The following is a 20563-nucleotide window of genomic DNA, read 5'->3' as shown; positions in this document are numbered from 1 at the left end:
AATAAACAGCTGTGCAAGCCTTTGGGACACAAGAGGGCATCAGAGGAGGGAGGGAAGGAACAGAGGCCAATGTTGCCCTTGGCACCCCTGACCTGATCATTGAAGGCACTCTAGGGTGCCACAGCACACTGGTTGCAAACCAGAGGCCTACAGAATGAATTAGCACTGCACATCAATTCAGTACTGCACTAAGAACATGAATAGACATGCCTAGCATGAGACTTTCAGTGCCCAGGAGGAGTTAGGACACAGAAAAAGTAGCTAATTCAGTGGGACGTGTTTGGGCAGAACAGGTCCGGGCACCCTGTGACCCTGCAGAGTTGGCCTGCAACAAATCCTTCCTGACCGTGAGCTATGCTGGAGGCTGCTGATGGGAGTAACACCTAGTGAGACACAGGTTGCACAGTCCTGTGGTGGAGAGGGGCTCCTTCTGCCTGTTTCATTGAACTCCTGCGCTCTTGTGCTACAGAGGGAAATAGCTATGAGCACCACACAATCGATACTGAAGGGTACAGTTCTGAAAAGCAAACACTACATCCCAAAGGGCACAACAAGCATTTTCAAGAACTCCCATGCACAAGCAGATTCTACCTCAGAGACTGAGGACTGGTCCCCATGACTGGTGGTGGCTTTATGCACCATCCGCTGAGCAAGCAGTCTCTTCAGTCGCATGTAATCATCCAAGACTACCTTTAAGAGAGAGCCCTGGAAGGAGGGAGGGAATGGGCAACAGGAGAAATTACACTCGGGCCCTTTGCCACGTTGTGCCAAAACTTACTCTGTGTAGGGAATCCCCGTGAGAAGCTACTCTAAATCCAGATATCCTCTCCATTAATAATAATAATAATAATAATGGCTGAAACATTTATCCTTAAACCTTCTAATAAATCCTCTTGAATCACACCTTGTATAATAATCCTCATTAAAATGGGATTCTTGCCACATAGTGCATTCTGTGTGACTATCCAAAACAACTGCATTCCAAGATTGGATTGCAGACGAAACATGGTGCTGAGAGTTCTGTCCTCTGGCCAAGCAGTGCCACAAACTTGAACGTTTTACTGAACTGAGACTGGGAATAATAGAACATACCTTGATGGGCCCTTCTCGCATGATCTGGCCTAGCTTGGCAATGTTGTCGTATTCCTGAATGGCTGCTCTCAGATAGCGATCTTCTTCGGGTTTGGCAGCCGAAGGCTCTCGGCCAAATGTTCCCTAAAAAGAAGAGGTTTTTAAAATAGCTTCTCTCTCTCTTTGTCTCTCCAGACCTGAAGGAAAATCCATCTGGGAATCTTTTCCTAATGCCCCTTGCTAACATTTGTCTACAACATGCCCACCCCCCGTTGCAAAATTTAATTACTAAGCAGGGCATGCGCCATGTTGAACAAAATCTCATTAACAATGAACAACAAGTACATGCTACATGACTGACTCTAATTTTCCATGAAGTGCATCAATAGCAACTAATCTTAGACTAGGAAGCGCTAAGGTTAATGTAGCAGCTACATTGCTGTTGATATGCCATTGCTGCAGCCTCTTCCTACTGGGCAACAAAGGTGCAGCTGGATTACTAGGCCTGGACGAGAAAGGAGTTAATAATAGATAAATGAGATATTCTAGCACAAGGGGGATGGTGATGATTGACAAATAGTGCCAATTCTAATTTATGCACACAATCAAAATGCCTTCTTTTGCTTCACATTAATTTGAATTCCCTTTCATGCTGACATAGGCTACAGGCTAAAATTAGGACAATGTTGACTATACTGTGGCTTTAATCATAGTATAGCAAGCAAGCAAGCAAGCAAGCAGATGCTCTCTCACGTGCGTCCTGGCTGGGCTGTTCCACAGGTCTGTTATTTCACTGAGGTTCTCAGGCAGGTCATCCTCATGCTCAGCTTGTGCTGCTAGCTCCAGGTTTCTGCAGAAAGGGTCCAGCCACACAGGGTTGGCTCTAGAAAGGATACAGGATGCCCACAATAAACAACTGCAATGGGAAACCATCCAAGAAAAATCCACCAGTTTGGCCCACATACTTGTCAATATACTATCTCAGATAACTTTAAGCACTCCTTTTCTTTAAGCTCATGTTTTCAAAGATTGCGCTATATACAAAGATTGTGCTGTTAACAGCCACCTTCAAAAGTAAGAATCATAGGTGCCAGAGGCCAAGATTGTCTTTAATTAGGCATGGTCAGCATTCGGATAGCCTCTTTTAGCCAGCGTTAAACCTTTCAGAAATTGTTGACAACTCACCCATCAAAGGAATATTTATTTGTGTTTGGCATATCCATGATGTCCATGAAACCTCGGTTACCTGAAGAAAGCAATGTGTCAAATTTACCGAGAATCATTCACATCTGTTGAGTTTAGAGTTTGACTTATAAAAAATCGTTTTTTGTTGACCCTGTGCTTCTACCAGCAACGAGACACACAGAAACTTATCAGCTAAAGTTTTCCTCACTACTTATCATCACGTCAAATAAAGTTTCACAGTTTAGCCTTTGTTAGTTTGCTTCCACACAAGCAGTTTAGTCTAGAATTTACATCCTTTATTTATTTACTTTTTAATGGAGTTGTCATTGGAGTGCAACAGGGTGGCAACACAACATCAATTGTTTTTCAGGCTTAATTAATTTCACTTCCAGTTGACTAGAAAAGCAACACTTCACCAGCACCAAAGAGTCAAGGACTGGAAGCAACCTAGGCCAAGCTGCTGGTCTTATTATTCACCGTATGGTGTTATGAGTGATGGCTATCTCATCATATTCTTCAGTGTCTATTTCCTTCCCAATGGGCAAGGGGAAAAAATGGATCTTCCAAGATCTCTTACCTGTGGAACCGGCCACAATTGCTTTCAGTTTTCTTTTGTGCCTGCAAGACACAAAATAACTAAGGGGAAAGAGCACAAGAATTGTATTGTGAAGTCTGTTCATCATACGTGTAATGTGATTGGCCCTTTAACATCCTCTCACATACTGTTCTGAACCAGTAGAAGACTATTGGTTGAGAACCTTTGCTACTGAGTTCTTTTGCTGAAATTGGGTTTCCTCCCCCCAAACCTTGAAGTAATTCTCTATAAATCTAAACATCTTTAAATATATTAGAGAGGCTATGTTTTAATCCAGTTCAGTCATGCTCCTTGAGATATACTAATATACCTAATATTTTAAAATAAACAAAATATTGTTCCACCTCTCAAAGGAAGATTGACACCAGAAAACAGATTTCTCTCCCACTGAACATGCAAAGACCTGTTGCATGTTTCCTCATGCAACTCAGCTTACAGTTCTGATGCAGAAATATTTGAGTAAAGCAGCCAAATCCCTTATCATGAACTTGGAAGATGAATCCACTTTTGGCAGCAGAGAGAGTGTGCAATTCAAAGGTGTCAGCCATAAATCACCAAAAAGGGAAATTCCCTCTCTGCAACCTGGGAGTAGGGCTGACAAACTTAGTACATGCACTTCACCCTCCCACAAGGCTATGTTCTGTGGTGGAAATCTACAGCCATTACTCCTTTTAGAAATCCCTGAATCAGAGCTTCCTCCTCTGCAGTATGCAAGGGTTTGATGTCAGCTCCAAAAATACATTATTATTATTATTGTGGCATCTGAAATACTCTGCCCTACACAGTGCAAGTGCTGGAGGCTACTCACGCTGTTCTGTAGTACCAGTTCATGAGGATGAACAACATGGCTGCCAGGAAGAGGAGAATAGCCAGAATAATTATTGCCATCTAGAAATGGTAAGAAACAAAACAAAAACAAAACTAACTGTTACGGCAGGGATAGGATGTCTAGGAAATGGCTTGGCTACTAACCCAGTGAAAATTGGGGTACGGGTCTAATGAGGTCTGCCAGATTTTCCCATTTGGCCTGCTAGGCCATTCTGCCCAAGCTGCCCATCACCTGATGTCATATATGATTACAAAGAGGCTGGACCAAAAAGATGGCTTCTGGAGCACCACCAATCAGCTGTTTGATGGGACTTGAAAGCAAAGCACAGAGCTCCCTGTGTGGTGTGCTCTGAAGCCCTGACGCCATTGTGAATTCAAGTAATTGACAGGCCCTCACTACCTGATAGACATGGCCTGCAGGGGTAGGGGAGATAAGGATTTGGTCCACCCCTCCCCCCCGGGTAAATATTTGCCCTAACGATGAGATATCGATAATCTGACTCGGTGATTCCAAACTGCATTCATGCCCAAGTCACAGGGAGAGAATATAAAAGGAAATGAATGGTGAATCCACCATTTAATGGTCACTCTAATAAAACGATGGCGAAACCCAACATCTTTTTGATACCCACCACTACAGATTCCTTTCATGAAAGCTCTTTTCAATATGGCTTTAGGACTTGTACCTGCACTCTTTTCACAAAACAGTTAATATAAGGTTGCCAGCTGCTTTCCAAATAAGTCCTTTTTGTGTGTTTTTAATAGAAAGAAGTTCAACAGGTGCATTTGTATATCTTGGCAGCTGCATGCTTTTTAAAGAATCATGAACTTGTTGCAGCAAACCTAAGGAAACAGTTTATGAAGGGGTAGTTCCTTTCAATGCAGCCAATTCCGAAGAATGTGGGGGACCTCCTCCCAAAAAGCATGAGAGCTGGAAGCAAAGTAAGCTTGAGAGAGGGAAGGACCCCCACCTCCATCTTACCTGAAGCGCTGACATGTCGTCTGGAGCCCTGGCAGTGATTGCTGGTTGCACATCCAAGACATTGTAATTCCGGAAGAGATTCCGCAGCTGCTCCTTATTCTCATCAATCATCTGTATTACTCTAGGAAGAGGGTTAAACCTTTATTTATGGATTCATCTTCCTAGTGTTGAAAATACACTTTTAAAAAGTGTTTATGGCAAGAACGATCAACCCTCACCTCCCAGCTATAATTTCCAACTCAAGAGATCCTGGAAGCAGGAACTCATTCCATTAAATTGCATCAGAAGAGTCATGAAGCCCATCATTCAAATTCTTTTTTTTAACATAGTTGGGGGATCTGACACTTTCATGTGTTGATTGACTCCAGCTCCCATCAGCCCCAGCCAGCATGGCCAAGTATGATAGGAATTGTAGTCCAGTATCACCTGTAGGGCTGCAGGTTCCCCATCCCTGATCTTGAATCAGGTGTGAGACTCACAAAGGAATGGGACTGCTAGATTAGCAAGAAAAGGCTTTGCACAAATCTCTGCCATAAGGCAACAACAACAAAAACCCTTTCATGCTGAAGTAATCATTATATGAACTAGAAGGGCTGTTTCAATTCAATATTGATTTTTAGTTATGATCAGCAGAGGTTGCCGGGGTTGGCTACCACTGCTTGAGGGTCTTTCTATCTAATATAAATACTAGTATCAGATGCCAGCTGACCAAAACATTGCCAAAACACTAGGACCTGGGTCTAAGACTCCTCGTGCTTGTGACAGGAGAGGTTGTTATATCCAATGACATTATGCAGCCTGCCTCAATGTGACACAGTGCAAAGCATGGTTAGACCCATGTTTTATATGAGCAGCAGAACTGAACGAATCTTTAGCTGTCTATCCAACAAAAAAGTCTCTTCCTAACTGCTGAGGCAAAGGCAACTCTGTAGAGGAAGAGCCATTATGGTGCGATGTGGCTAAAAATGTTCGTGGGAAAGTCCTCAGCTCAAATCTCACCTAAGCCACAAACCCATTGCTGTGTTTCTTTCTGTGTTCAAATCTAAACCTACACAGAGGAGACACACGGCATCTTTACCGTTCTACATCCAGAATCCGGTTGGTTTCCCGGTTCACCACGTGGATCAGCAATTCCGTTTGGGCAAAGTTCACACGGCCTTTTTTGTCAACGTGGAACTATGGGAGACAAGAGAAAAAAATGTGTCCCTTCTCCTATCCCATTCTTACATTTCCCTGTGACTAGATGGCTCCAGGGCACGCACCCCCAAAGGCTGGTTTTGCCAGGAAATTGGCCAGTTTTTCACCTCTACTTCTTTGACTGAGAAAGAAAGATCAACTGCTTGTTAAGGAAATGAATGTGTTGCCCCAAAGCAGCAGTTACCTGAACGTCATCCGTATTGACAATGGCCCCCGTGATGTTTGACAATAGGCTGATGAACTCTTCCTCAAATTGCCGTACTTTATCTGGGATCTCGTTGATTATAATCTTCACCCGTTGGTCATCCCGCAGGATATAGATTCCCACAACCGCAGTGTCGTTATGACCAGCCAGGTCTGAGGCCATGACATCCACCACAAAGTAGCCAGGGTTGTAAGCAGTGAAAAGGTCAAAGGTTCGAAGAATCCCGTCTAGGTTACCTTTGAGAAGAACCAACAAGTGACCCTGCATGGTCAGAATCATCACATGATGCAGCCATGTTGAGATTGTGCCACTTGAGGCTGCGTGTGGGAGACAGCATGCTTCTCCATGTAAAAACCTTCCTGAACATAAAAGCAGCACAGCAGGTTGCAAGGTTTTAGCCTAACCACCTCTCTGAAGTGCTAGTTTTCTAAATGCTTGTGATATTTTTTAAAGAAGAGGGAGCATCCAGTCATTGCAGCCTGAAATGGTATATACCAAACAGGACTGTACCACCTGAGTGCTCCGAATACATGTGAATTAGCCTTTAGTTTAACTCACTTCCAAGACCAATTAAACAGTGGCTCACTTGTATTTGCAGCAACCAAGATCTACTTAAAGAAGAATGAAGCAGGCAGAGATTTTAAGTATAACAGAAAGACTTGTTTTGTCCTGTGACACTTATACTCAAAAACCTGCCACAGTATAGTGCAAAGTTTCCTCAACCTGGGTCTCCAGCTGTTTTGGGACTACAGTTCCCATCATCCCTGACCATTGGTCCTGCTAGCTAAGGATGACAGGAGTTGTAGTCCAAAAACAGCTGGAGACCCAAGTTTGGGAAACCTTGCTATAGTGTAACCTCCAGCAAAGAGATGCTGAAGATAATATAAAGCAGTCTTTGTTGTATGGCAGCATCCCTGTCAGCAACTTTTCTCAAGCATGACTGATTAGCAACCTTATGGATTATATGACCATGGCTCTATTAGCACACAATGTTTTGCCTTTACGAGGGCCGGCCCACCCATGAGGCAAGGTAAGGCGACCACCTCAGGCGGCAGAGTCCACAGGGAAAGCAGATCCCGATGTCTATATTTTCTTCCCCCCTTTGCTCCTGATGTTGATCTTCCCTCACCCATTCTTCCCTGACAGGGAAGTGGGCACCATTTTGGGGTCCGCCTCAGGTGCCAAAATATGTTGGTCTGGCCCTGGCCTTCACTATGTAAACTTAGCAGGGCTAACCAAATGCAGCACAAACAAGCGAGACAGTTCACTCGGCACGGGTCCCTCCCCATGCATGCTGTTGCCTCTCTTACCAATGCTGAAAATGTTGGCCACCTCCTCAGAGTCGTTGGAATGTTGCTTGATGTAACGGATACCCAGAATGCTGTACAAGACCAGGCTATTGTTTCCCACATCGGCATCCAATGCAACAAGCTTGATCAGTTCGGAACCCACTTTTGCATCTGTTGCTACCCCTTTCGGAAAGGGAGCAGGGTGGGGTGAGGCAGAGAAGTAACAAAGGAAAAGCCCCAGAGGGAGAAAATAACAAAAGTAGAAGTCATTTCTTGGGAAATAATACCTGCATCAAGGGTGGCCAACCTGTGGCCCTCTGGCTGTTGTTGGACTACAACTCCCATCAGCCCTGGCTAGCATGGCCAATGATCCGAGATCATGGGAGCTGTAGTCCAAGCCAGGTCAGCCACCCCTGTCTTAAAGATCCCATTGTACATTGTGGTAAAGAGAGGTCACTAGTCCTCCATTCTGAATGAGCTTATGCACAAATCACATACAGTTTTGCCACTTCACAAAACAGTAGTGAAGATTTTTACATCAGTCCTAAAATTTTACTTATTATTTTTCCTTTTGCAAATTGGCTTTGCCCAATTTGCCTGATTCTACTAAAATAAACCCAGGCTGTAAAACAAACGATAATTCCCCCCCCCCCCCATTGCAGTAATTCAATTAGAATGGGCATTGCTCAAGTGGAACCATCCCTACCTGCTGTGTATTCTGATTTGGTGAACCGGGGAGGTTGGTCATTAATGTCATCCAAAAAGATCCGTACTTCTTGCAGAGTAGCATCAGTGCTGAGATCCATGGCTTGGATCCTGGTTGCCCGGCGACCCTGGGGAGGTGACCAGTTCCTATTGCTAGAGGCTTTTACAATGATAGAGTAGAAAGCTTCTTTCTCTCGGTCCAAGTCCCGCAACACCTGCAATTTTCCTTCCCGACTCAGCTGGAAATTATTCTCTCTGTTACCAGCTGGGGAAAAAGAGAGAGAACTAGTCAGTTCTGTTTTAAATTTGTTCCTCTCTAAAACGAGATTTCTGTAGTCGTATTAGTGTGGGTGGGTGGGGAGGAGATAGACACAGAAATTCCAATTAGGTTTCCTCCAATTTTTTTCATCCTTCAATCCCATTATCTAATGTTCACGGGCTAGTCCTAACAGGTGGGCACTCAGCAGTGCAGCTGTGGAGGTGAAAGGTAAATGACTAAACCGCTTCTGGTGCAACAGAACTCTGTGATGGAAGCCAGAGCGCATGGAAACTCCGTTTACCTTCCTGCAGCAGTGGTACCTATATATCTACTTGTACTGGCATGCATTCGAACTGCTAGGCTGGACGGAGCTGGGACAGAGCAATGGCAGCTCACCCCAGGGATTCGAACTGTTTATCTTCTGATTAGCAAGCCCAAGAGGCTCAGTGGTTTAGACCACAGCACCACCTGCTCCTGCAGCTGTGGAATTGAGCTTCTAACCACATATACATGAATACATACATACAGGCAACTCCCCATTTGCGCACAATCGGCATGCACACAACTGCTGCTGCACGTGCCATTCTTGGCATCGCAAGGGGGTGGCAGTGGAATGGGGTAAATGGGGAGTTGCCTATCTCTCTCTCTCTCTCTCTCTAAAACACTGGATGGTTTGATACAAGAATAAGGCAGCGTGAAAACCATCAAAGGACAGTCTCGAAAAAGAAATGAAGTCTACCTGCAATGAAGTAATAGACGATAGCATTGGAGCCCTCGTCAGCATCTACTGCTCCAGTGACATTGCCCACCACTGTACCAGGACGTGAGTGTTCAGGCACAGAAAGAACCTGATAAGGGGGAGACCCTTTCTGCAGGAGATGTTGGGAGAGATGGGGAGATAGAGAGGGGGAAAAACCACATGTTAAAAGGTAGCAAAAATAGACAAGCATAAAGGCACAAATGGTAAACAATGTGCAATACTATCAACAACTGACTGAATGAATTGCATTTGGGGGTGGGGGACTGCAAGCAAAATATTTTTTTGAAAATTTGAGGTGCGACCAATAATACAAGATATATAAAGACAGCTAAAAGAAGCAACCTAACTTTTCCCTTTGCTCTTCCTTGAAAGTCTTAGCTATTTTCTTTCTTTCCATTTCAAGAGCTTTTTTAAAAAAATCCCCCCACCTTTACTAATTTTTTAAGGAGTTAAATTGTCATCCAAGTACAGTGGTACCTCGGTTTCCAAATGTCTCCGTAGTCAAACGTTTTTGTTTTTGAATGCCAAAAACCCGGAAGTAAGTGCCTCAGTTTTTGAACGTGCCTTGGAAGTTGAACAGGAAACACGGCTTCCATTTTGAGTTTTCCGTACTGAGGCTTCCGGTTTGAGGCTTCTGGAACAGATTACTCAATTTCTTGACTTTAAGAAAGCCGACTTCATAAAACTTAGGGAAGTGCTGGGTGAGATCCCATGGACAGTAATACTAAAAGGAAAGGGAGTTCATGATGGCTGGGAGTTTGTTAAGAGGGAGATAGTAAAAGCACAACTTCAGGCAATACCAATGAGACGGAAACATGGAAGGTGCCTAAAGAAGCCAGGGTGGCTATCTAAAGAACTTTTAACTGAGTTAAGATTAAAAAAGGATGTGTACAAAAAATGGAAAAGCGGGGAAACCACCAAAGAGGAATTCAAACAAATAGCCAGCACGTGTAGACAAAAAGTCAGAAAAGCTAAAGCACAGAATGAACTCAGGCTTGCTAGAGAGGTTAAAAGCAACAAAAAAGGCTTTTATGGGTATGTTCGTAGCAAAAGGAAGAACAAAGAAACAGTGGGGTCACTCAGAAGAGAAGATGGTGAAATGCAAACAGGGGACACAGAAAGGGCTGAACTCCTCAATGCCTTCTTTGCCTCAGTCTTCTCCGATAAAGAAAACAATGCCCAACCTGAAGAATTTGGAGCAAATGATTCAGCAGAGGAAACACAGCCCAGAATAACTAAGGAGATAGTACAAGAATACTTGGCTAGTTTAGATGTATTCAAGTCTCCAGGGCCAGATGAACTGCATCCAAGAGTATTAAAAGAACTGGCAGATGTGATCTCAGAACCACTGGCAGTCATCTTTGAGAATTCCTGGAGAACAGGCGAAGTCCCGGCAGACTGGAGGAGGGCAAATGTTGTCCCTATTTTCAAAAAGGGGAAAAGAGAGGACCCAAATAATTACCGCCCAGTCAGTCTGACATCAATACCAGGGAAGATTCTGGAGCAGATCATTAAGCAAACAGTCTGTGAGCACCTAGAAAGGAATGCTGTGATCACCAATAGTCAGAATGGATTTCTGAAAAGTAAGTCATGTCAGACTAACCTGATCTCGTTTTTTGACAGAATTACAAGCCTGGTAGATGAAGGGAACATAGTGGATGTAGCCTACCTTGATTCAGCAAGGCATTTGACAAGGTGCCCCATGATATTCTTGTAAAGAAGCTGGTAAAATGCGGTCTTGACTATGCTACCACTCAGTGGATTTGTAACTGGCTGACTGACCGAACCCAAAGGGTGCTCATCAATGGTTCCTCTTCATCCTGGAGAAGAGTGACTAGTGGGGTGCCACAGGGTTCTGTCTTGGGCCCGGTCTTATTCAACATCTTTATCAACGACTTGGATGATGGACTCAAGGGCTTCCTGATCAAATTTGCAGATGACACCAAACTGGGAGGGGTGGCTAATACCCCAGAGGACAGGATCACACTTCAAAACGACCTTGACAGATTAGAGAACTGGGCCAAAACAAACAAGATGAGTTTTAACAGGGAGAAATGTAAAGTATTGCACTTGGGCAAAAAAAATGAGAGGCACAAATACAAGATGGGTGACACCTGGCTTGAGAGCAGTACATGTGAAAAGGATCTAGGAGTCTTGGTTGACCACAAACTTGACATGAGCCAACAGTGTGACGCGGCAGCTAAAAAAGCCAATGCAAGTCTGGGCTGCATCAATAGGAGTATAGCATCTAGATCAAGGGAAGTAATAGTGCCACTGTATTCTGCTCTGGTCAGACCTCACCTGGAGTACTGTGTCCAGTTCTGGGCACCACAGTTCAAGAAGGACACTGACAAACTGGAACGTGTCCAGAGGAGGGCAACCAAAATGGTCAAAGGCCTGGAAATGATGCCTTATGAGGAATGGCTAAGGGAGCTGGGCATGTTTAGCCTGGAGAAGAGGAGGTTAAGGGGTGATATGATAGCCATGTTCAAATATATAAAAGGATGTCACATAGAGGAGGGAGAAAGGTTGTTTTCTGCTGCTCCAGAGAAGCGGACACGGAGCAATGGATCCAAACTACAAGAAAGAAGATTCCACCTAAACATTAGGAAAAACTTCCTGACAGTAAGAGCTGTTCGACAGTGGAATTTGCTGCCAAGGAGTGTGGTGGAGTCTCCTTCTTTGGAGGTCTTTAAGCAGAGGCTTGACAACCATATGTCAGGAGTGCTCTGATGGTGTTTCCTGCTTGGCAGGGGGTTGGACTTGATGGCCCTTGTGGTCTCTTCCAACTCTATGATTCTATGATTCCATGATTCTACGTTTGAAAAACGAGGTACCACTGTATCTATATGAACACTACTCATAAGATTAAAAAACTGCAGATGAAAAAAGCCTTGAGAGCAGGGTGAACAGTGCATAGCTTGATGCAACGGCGTTGTGAACTCCTAATATCATAGCATAACCTTTTCGCTGAAAACCTCCCTGACATTATGCCAAAAACTACGCTACCATCCTTTCCCAAATGTCTCCCATGCATAGATCTCAGGCAGTGGGTATTTCCTATTTGTCTGCTGTCGTAGCAGAAATGAAGCAAGAAGAAACTTTCCCCTACGAATACCTGAACATTTCTCTAAGATCAAAGAATTCCCAGAATTTCCAGGGACTCCAATAAACTATTACGCAGAACGCATTCTGCAAACAGCATCCTGCGAGGTGGAGGTAAGAACAACCGTTCCCTGTATTGCTCCCGAAGGAACCCGATTGTTATTTTGGGACCTGGTATTCCACAGCTCCAATGAAGTCCAAAAGGGGAAGGGATAGACCTGCTTACAGGCGGCCTCAGGAAGATGGGCTCGTTGTCATCTATATCATCCAGAGCCACCTGGAGGGGTTGCATGGTCTCGTAAGGTGGTTGGCCTTGGTCACATGCCACAATGATCAGCTGCAGGAGGAACACATACAAAAAAACAACACTTGGTCTGTAAAAGGGAAGCTCAAAAGTTCTGGAAGGAAACCAACATTTATTTTCCCCTTTCCTCCCCATGCCAAAGGGAAGACTCTACTCCCTAGCCAGTCCTTTGAGTCAGAAAGGGGAAATAGGCAACAGGGGCATTTCTTAATTTAGGATATAAAATGAAGAACAGAAAGCTGGTTCAGTGCCTCAGTTCTGCGTCTGATGGCATTACATGGGATTAGAACTAATAAGTAGTTTAATTTCTTCCTCATTTTAATAGCCTGACTGGCTACCATCGGGAGGTGGCTCTGATCCTGATCAGTTCCTACCCTCAGAGGCCAATTTGGACAGGTGGGCCGCTGTATTACGATGTCAGGTGACTGGCAGGTGGCGCCTTGGTGCTGTACTTCCCAAGCCGCCGGCAGCTGGGTGCTTGGGAACTGTAGTGCTAGGGTGCTTTGCCTTGCTTGAAAGCACTAAGCAGCGGGTGGCCAACCTACTTTCTGAGGAGGCCAGATGTACAGTGGTACCTCAGGTTACAGACGTCTCAGGTTACAGACGCTTCAGGTTACAGACTCCGCTAACCCAGAAATAGTACCTCGGGTTAAGAACTTTGCTTCAGGATGAGAACAGAAATCGCGTGGCAGCAGCAGGAGGCCCCATTAGCTAAAGTGGTACGTCAGGTTAAGAACAGTTTCAGGTTAAGAACGGACATCTGGAAAGAATTACGGTAACTTCTTAACCCAAGGTACCACTGTACAGTCAACCGTGTTGGTTGTGCAGTCAATCCAACAGACTTGAACCCACTGTCCGTCAGCAGATGGACAGTGACTCCAAACCCACTTTCTGCAGTGATTGGCTGTGTGACTGAGTTCCCTACGAAATCCAGCCGTGTTTTTGTCAGCCCCACATCTGAGCTCACATTGGATGTCAGGTATGGGACAGGTGGGCATGGTTTGGGGGAAATGGCCTTGTGGTCCAAATCGGGACCAACCTGGCCCTGTGGGATGGAGACTTCCCACCCTGGCCCACATTAACAGGTTGAACCTGTGACAGCATTGCAGTAGACCCCTATAAGAGGCTTGTGGAGCCATCCATGGATTAAAGAAGAAATAGAAGCCACAGAAAGAAACAGAGAGAGTTAGGAAAGGAACTGAGCAGGAAGGAGCTGGCTTCACACTTCCAGACCACATCTACAACATCTCTGCACCTGGGACGGGGGAGCAGTGCTCCTAATCTTTCAGACCTACCTGTGGTCTGTGCTGATGGATCCCTATGTATGGGGCAGCACATAGCTTGAGAGGGGAACTGACTGAGCACCTGGAAGGCTGCACTAGCATGCTGGTTCTAGGCCTGGTTTAAGCACACATCTTTACTGCAGCTTCATGTTCCCATGTTTGTTATGCTTGTCTGAGTTCTCCACCTGCCCCTGGGCACCATCGCAGCACTGGGACACATCTTTGGCAGGCTGGACTTGGCAGCCTTCTGAGCAATGAGGGCCACAGCTGTGGACAAAGAACCACATGGGCTACTCCTGTGAATGTCCCAGCATTCCTGACCAGGGGACTTACACTGTACACAGCTTGCTTCTCTCGGTCCAGCCTCATTGCTGTCTGGATGAGCCCGCTGTTTGGGTCGATGGTGAAGTATTCCCAGTCTTTGTTCCCTGCGCCGGTTTTGAGGAAGGTGTACTGCACAGCTCCATTGAGACCCTCGTCCTTATCTGTGGCGTAGACTTCATACACGTTGGATCGGAGAGGGATTTCCTGTTTGCAGACACAAATATTGTATCACCTGGGGAAGCTTTTAAGGATACAAGTCTAGAAGCGTCTATTGGGGAACAGTATGTCCTATGAACCATAAATCCTTACACACATACACACACACACTTCCCTTCATTAAAGGTTCGTCAAAGCAGAATGGCCTGCCAAACTTGTACTTAGAGCTCTTGCAGCCAATTCCTTTAAACTTCTGAACTTAGAAGCCTATAAGCTTCTAAGCAGAGCCCCTGATGTGCAGGAGCACCATCATGTTCTCAGGACAGCTCACACATTACTTTAAGATCAGGTTTGTCAGTACTTGCAAGTTGTATAATACAGAGAGCAGGTGAAAGTAAGATGTCATCCTCCTCCTGTTCTAGCCCAGTCTGAGGTGCCATGTTAGCTCAAGCTGAGCAATACACATCACTTTTATATTTGCACTCGGGCACCTTTCTCATCCGTTTGCATTGCTGCCACCTGATGGACATTTCAGTTCTAGTCATTGCTTTGTTCATAAAGAAAAGCAGAATTTTGATTTCCCCCCTCAATAGTGCAGCCAGAGCAACTGTGTGCATCCTAATAATATCCAATTACTTATTACTGTACCTAAGATTGAGAATGATCAAATATGCTTCTGTTCAGGAAAGCAGGTGAGAGACAAAGCACGGATCAGAGCAGATATACTTTTTGCTGTGGGAATCTACACCATTAAGTCAGCTGGCTGCATAAAGCTACAGAAGGCCAACTCTGGACTACTGTATCGTTTATCGGAAGCATGAGAAATTCTAAATAGGAATTCACCTCTTTAATGTGCAAGATAGTTCCATTGGGGGGGCGGATAAATAACGGACGGTTATCGTTGATGTCAATAACATCTACTTGGAGCATAGTTGTTCCCCAGAGAGGTGGTCTCCCTTTGTCAGTGGCCAGAACTGTGAGGTTGAACCTCTCGTAAGACTGTAGGCGCCTGCGAGTAGTTATGAGCCCTGAGTCCTTGTGAATTCTGAAGGCCTCTACAGGCAGAAGAGATGGTACAGATACTCCATTAATTATTGCACTACGGAAACAAACCTTTGCAAGTTTACTTCAACAAATAGCAAAATGGAGAAAAAGGAATGTGTGTGAACAAACAATAAATTCATTCATCTTCAATTTATTTGCTCTCTAATGATACATCAGACTAAATAATCGAATCCAGACAATAATAAGTTTAGTAGCAACAGCACATATCTAGCTCACGCAGCAAATTTGATACTTTTAGGGCTGTCTATAAAAATTTCTCAGAAGTGCTGACGTTCCTGTGGAAACTCAGAAATCACTGCTACTTTTTGAAAAAGCAGATAAAAGGCTAAACAGCACTGAAAAGGTTAAAACTGTTATTTTTAGTTCTCTCCTTAAACAAGTGGGAATGAGGATACAAGTTTCAGAAGAAAGGCGATTTCCCTTTGCCTCAAATAGCGTAGTGGTTAAACGAAAACCTCGGAGACCAGGGTTCAAATCCCCACTCAGCCATGAAGCAGAGAAGGAGCTTTCAATATTTCCAGACCTGGGATCTACCTTTAACCCAAACAAGCATTTGGAGACCTCTTTCTTTCTTCTCATATGATGGTGCTGCTGCTATTGCAAGCTGTTAGTGGGTTTTGACCCACCAGTTGAAGACCAACACTCTAGCGCAGGCTTTTCCAAACCTGGGTTGCCAGCTGTTGCCAGACTACAACTCCCATCATCCCTAGCTAACAAGACTAGTGGTCAGGCATGATGGGAACTGAAGTCCCAAAATAGCTGGAAGTCCAAGTTTAGGAAACCCTGCTCTAGAGGAATTTTCCTGTTGAGTTACTATGGGCAGACCCACCACTGGAGGGAGTGTAATGAATATTCAAGCCAAGCAAGTCTGATCATGAGGTGTGGTATGGTGCATTCCTGCTTCACAGGAGAAAGGCAAAAGGCTTTGCAGCTGATATTGTGCACCTCTGGGGACACCCTAGCGGTTGTCAAGGCAGCAGGTTTAGTGGCACTGACACCAATTCTTCTGTGACTGCTCCTTATGGGCCTGGTAATAATACTTCCTTGCTTTTCTCATTTTTTCCTTTCCCTGCTAGACCCATTGCTCAAAGGAGAAGAAAATCTGTAGAGAGTGGACGTTAAGCAGAAGAAAAAGAGGAAGAAGTGTACAGTGAAAAGAAAGGACAAAATCTAAGAGGGGGAAAATTGAGAAGACTGCCAAAAAACTGGTGAGGATGGAAAGCTTTTCTGAACCCGGGTGATGCAGGGGAGGGTAGAGTCTCCCCAGCCAGCCTATGTCTTCAAATCTATGTTACCTGACCCTGCCTACCCTGGGCAGTAGGAGGAATTGACCCATATCCGGATGCCTTCTTCCCACCTGACAGAAGAAAGATGAAGCAAAAGCAAAAGCCAGCATGGTCTCCCGGAGAGATCTGGATTCAGGATCTACCTCTGCACTGACACTTCAAATAATTAAATGGGAACAGTAACCCAACACACAGGATTATTGTGATGGTAAAGACATTACAAATCATTTTGTCCATTGCAACTCCTATGTGAAGCAGGTAATAATTAACACCAATAACCAAGAACATCATACAAAGCAATATGGTACATATTGTCTACATCTACACAGTGATCAATTGCCTGCTCGCTCCCTCTTTTGTAAAATGGAAAGAAAGCGAGCCTTTTTGTGCTTTTGATGATTTCTGGGATTTTAACCCGTCTCGCTCTCTTTCTTCCCACCTGTCTACAAACCTTCTCCGTTCATGAAGCTACATACCTACTCCAGGTCCTTCAATATTGTAGGTCACCATTCCGTTGTCTCCCTCGTCAAGGTCAGTAGCAGTCATCGTGATCACAGAAGTCCCTCCCGGCTCGTTTTCATACACACTGGTGCTATACTGTTTTTTGGCAAACTGGGGTCGGCAGTCATTGATATCCAAAACTGTAATCACCACCTGAAATCAAAGCAAACCAATAATGTAGTTGGGGGGGGGAGAGAAGCCCCTTAGAAGACTGAAGCACATGAACATCACAATCCTCCCACCACAATGGTGCACACACCAAGTGGATACGAAAAACCTCACTTAGCTGGCTCATCTTTTTTTACGGGTATTTTTCTATGAATCAGCCCCTACAGCTTTATCTTCCAATATGATCAGAAGAAGTGCTCTAGTCCGCTATACAGAGTGCAATCTCTAAAGAGCAGAGTACTTTATTTCCTGATTGGGAGATAAAATTCCTTTGCCCAATCTTTAGGGCTCCTATTGCCAGTGCTGACTGTGAAGCATCACAGTGTTAAGATCACAGATAAAGACCTCTCCCTGCTCTTTAAGGCAGCATTGCAACCATTCCAGAGCATGTGCAGTTCGTGTTATGTGTCTGTGGTCTGCAGGCCTCTAGGCTGTGTACAGATGCATACACACATATACTTTGGCCATACCTACTGCTGGTGATGTGGCCCTTGGAGGGGTGGCTGACCACCAATGCAGGCCTTGGGCTGCAAATATTTAGCCAACCCCAATGCAGATGGGGATCCTTGCATAATGGGAGTGGCATTTGTTGTCCTGTCGCACATGGCACTGAAAGAAGAGTCCATGTACATTGGAAATGTCTCAGTAATCCTCCCCTTTGCAGTTCAGCATCTGATACTGGTATGGTTTTCCTTACCTGATCCTGCCTGTGCCACGTGGTTCATATGTAAAGCATAAATGTAAAGTAAAGGTACCCCTGCCCGTACGGGCCAGTCTTGCCAGACTCTAGGGTTGTGCGCTCATCTCACTCTATAGGCCGGGAGCCAGCGCTGTCCGCAGACACTTCCGGGTCACGTGGCCAGCGTGACAAGCTGCATCTGGCGAGCCAGCGCAGCACACGGAACGCCGTTTACCTTCCCGCTAGTAAGCGGTCCCTATTTATCTACTTGCACCCGGGGGTGCTTTCGAACTGCTAGGTTGGCAGGCGCTGGGACCGAACGACGGAAGCGCACCCCGCCGCGGGGATTCGAACTGCCGACCATGCGATCGGCAGGTCCTAGGCGCTGAGGTTTTACCCACAGCGCCACCCGCATCCCTTGTAAAGCATAGGGAGCAGTGATTGTGATGATTCCCATATGCATTTCTCCCTCTTCCCATAACATCTAAAGTCATACCTTGGGTTACAGCCACTTCAAGTTGTGTTTTTTCGGGTTGCAGACCGCCGAAACCTGGAAGTACCGGAATGGGTTACTTTCGGGTTTCGGTGGTCAGGTATGTGCAGAAGTGCTAAATCGCACTTTGCGCATGTGCAGAAGCACCGATTTGCAACCTGCGTGTGCGCAGACGTGGGTTGCGAACACTGCAGGTTGCGAACGTGCATCCCGCATGGATCACGTTCGCAACCCGAGCATCTACTGTATTTCTCTTTCTCCATGCTTTCTTTGTTTCGTTTCTGACACAGTCTATGACTTTGTTTTTATTTTTATTAAATCTCCCCTCCTGCCTTGGTCTTCCATGCAGTCACAACCTTATGCACATTTGCTGTTACTGCACTTAACTTTTCTTCTTTTCTGTACTCTTAGTAAAGTTTGGAATGGAAATACTGGGTGTCGCTATAAATGAGCAAAGCAGATATGGTGATACTTTGCCTCTTCCACAGAGGTGCATTTTCCAAAACATGCAGTGAAGCCTCTATGTCACTCAATTACCTGCACAGAGTTCTCTCGGCGGTCACTAGAAATGGCTCCTGGATTGTCTCTAGCTACAGCAGTCAACATATAATGATCTTTCTTTTCTCGGTCCAGGGTTGACATAATGTAGATATCTCCCTGGAACACACAAAGACCTTCAGAAAGTTATTGGATGCATTCAGGCACCTTTATGGAAGCGGTGCATTTGCTAGACGGAGCACATTGCTTTTCCTACTTGGGCATCAGCAGGGATTCAGTTGGACAGTAAGTTATTTTCCTATATAAAATGACATTTGCAGTCAACTGAAGGTACATCTGCACTGGGACCCCAATGTTGCAGTTTTGGGGATTGGTCTCTTTGGGTCTTCGTAAGGTATAGCATGTGTCAAGGATATGCGACACAGTTGTGACAAAGGTAAAGTCTGTTGGGAGTGTTGCGGGTATCAAGGAGTTAACACCGTGCTAGGGGGAAATGCTGACTCAGTATCACGTGATGAGTCAGCATCATGAGACATGGGGCGTTGCCTACTTGGTCTATAGCAAGCTAGTATAAAGAGGTTCGGTTGACTTCCCCATGCTGACTTCTCCCCTGTATGTAATCCCTCCCACGTATACTGATTCCCGGATGTAAGAGGACTGCTTTATGACGACCCAAGACTGCAACTGCCTTACTTAAGATGCAGCTTGACTCCTGTCAAGTGGGGCATTTGTACGTTCCAACTCAGTTTACTATTGGTTTAAATATAATTTGAATCGTGCGGTGGCAAGAAGCCCCCTTGGGGCAGTCGGATGACTGTTCTGGAGCTTTTCTAAAAGGAAACTTCTTTTATAAAAGGACAGAGGGAAGGCTGTAGTCCTTGGACTGGCTCATAAAGGGACCCTCTTGACCGTAAGTGTTAAACTGGGCCCATGATCTGAAGTGAGTCATGAGAGCCAGTGTGGTGTTGCTTAGAGTGTTGAACTAGGGCAGGGGAGACCAGGGTTCAAATCCCCACTTGGCCGTGGAACTCACTGGGTGACTGTGGGCCAGTCACTGCCTTTCAGCCTAGCCTTCCTGACAAGGTGGCTGTAGGGATTAAATGAGGAATCATGTATGCTTTGGAGAAAAGGTGGGGGGTCTAAATGAAATAAATAATAAAACAGAATAAACATCTGCCTGGACTGAATCACGTGAGTCCACTTTTGAATCCAGGCTCTGTCGAGTCCATCCCTAGCTGTGGGCATTTGCACCCAACTCTGCTACTCGCTTCCTGGCAGCATATGAGTTCTTTATACATGCACTTCTCTTTTTCCACCACCCGTCCTCTGATAGTCAGCGGATCTCAGGCAAATGTGGGAGTGGCTCTGCTATCCACTAAATTGTTAGTAGTTGTTCAGTAGACCTGAATACAAGCAGGGTAGAGACGAAACTCAACAGAGGCTTGGTTAGTCAAAGGCTTGCAGGCTGGCTTAGTTTATTACCGTGTTGGGGTTGATCCCAAACTTGCCCTCCCCATCTCCCAGGCTGTACTCGATCTGGGCAAAGCGTCCTGAATCGGCATCTGTGGCACGGACCCTCAGAATGACAGTGCCTAGTGGGACATCCTCAAAGACAGGTTTCTGTA

General features: G+C 45.3%; 1 protein-coding gene across 1 annotated transcript in view; it reads right to left on the bottom strand.

The window, feature by feature from the left end:
- Positions 1 to 20563, bottom strand: part of CDH23 (cadherin related 23) — a 412975-nt gene that overhangs the window by 3355 nt on the left and 389057 nt on the right. The window contains exons 50-67 of the mRNA XM_081004664.1: positions 20421 to 20558; positions 18978 to 19097; positions 17076 to 17253; positions 15092 to 15303; positions 14102 to 14296; positions 12408 to 12518; positions 9056 to 9185; positions 8059 to 8322; positions 7374 to 7535; positions 6043 to 6299; positions 5740 to 5837; positions 4662 to 4782; positions 3660 to 3739; positions 2834 to 2874; positions 2257 to 2317; positions 1825 to 1954; positions 1093 to 1215; positions 592 to 705 (exon numbers count right to left, since the gene is read on the bottom strand). Coding sequence (XP_080860790.1) covers positions 592 to 705; positions 1093 to 1215; positions 1825 to 1954; positions 2257 to 2317; positions 2834 to 2874; positions 3660 to 3739; positions 4662 to 4782; positions 5740 to 5837; positions 6043 to 6299; positions 7374 to 7535; positions 8059 to 8322; positions 9056 to 9185; positions 12408 to 12518; positions 14102 to 14296; positions 15092 to 15303; positions 17076 to 17253; positions 18978 to 19097; positions 20421 to 20558 — 2535 coding nt within the window. The remainder of the gene's footprint in view (positions 1 to 591; positions 706 to 1092; positions 1216 to 1824; positions 1955 to 2256; positions 2318 to 2833; positions 2875 to 3659; positions 3740 to 4661; positions 4783 to 5739; positions 5838 to 6042; positions 6300 to 7373; positions 7536 to 8058; positions 8323 to 9055; positions 9186 to 12407; positions 12519 to 14101; positions 14297 to 15091; positions 15304 to 17075; positions 17254 to 18977; positions 19098 to 20420; positions 20559 to 20563) is intronic.

The sequence above is a fragment of the Podarcis pityusensis genome (genome assembly GCF_964106645.2).
Source record: "Podarcis pityusensis genome assembly, chromosome: 5".
NCBI classification, from domain to species: Eukaryota; Metazoa; Chordata; class Lepidosauria; order Squamata; family Lacertidae; genus Podarcis; species Podarcis pityusensis.
Note: the sequence above shows the minus strand (reverse complement) of the source record. Positions and strands in the feature narration are given on the sequence as shown.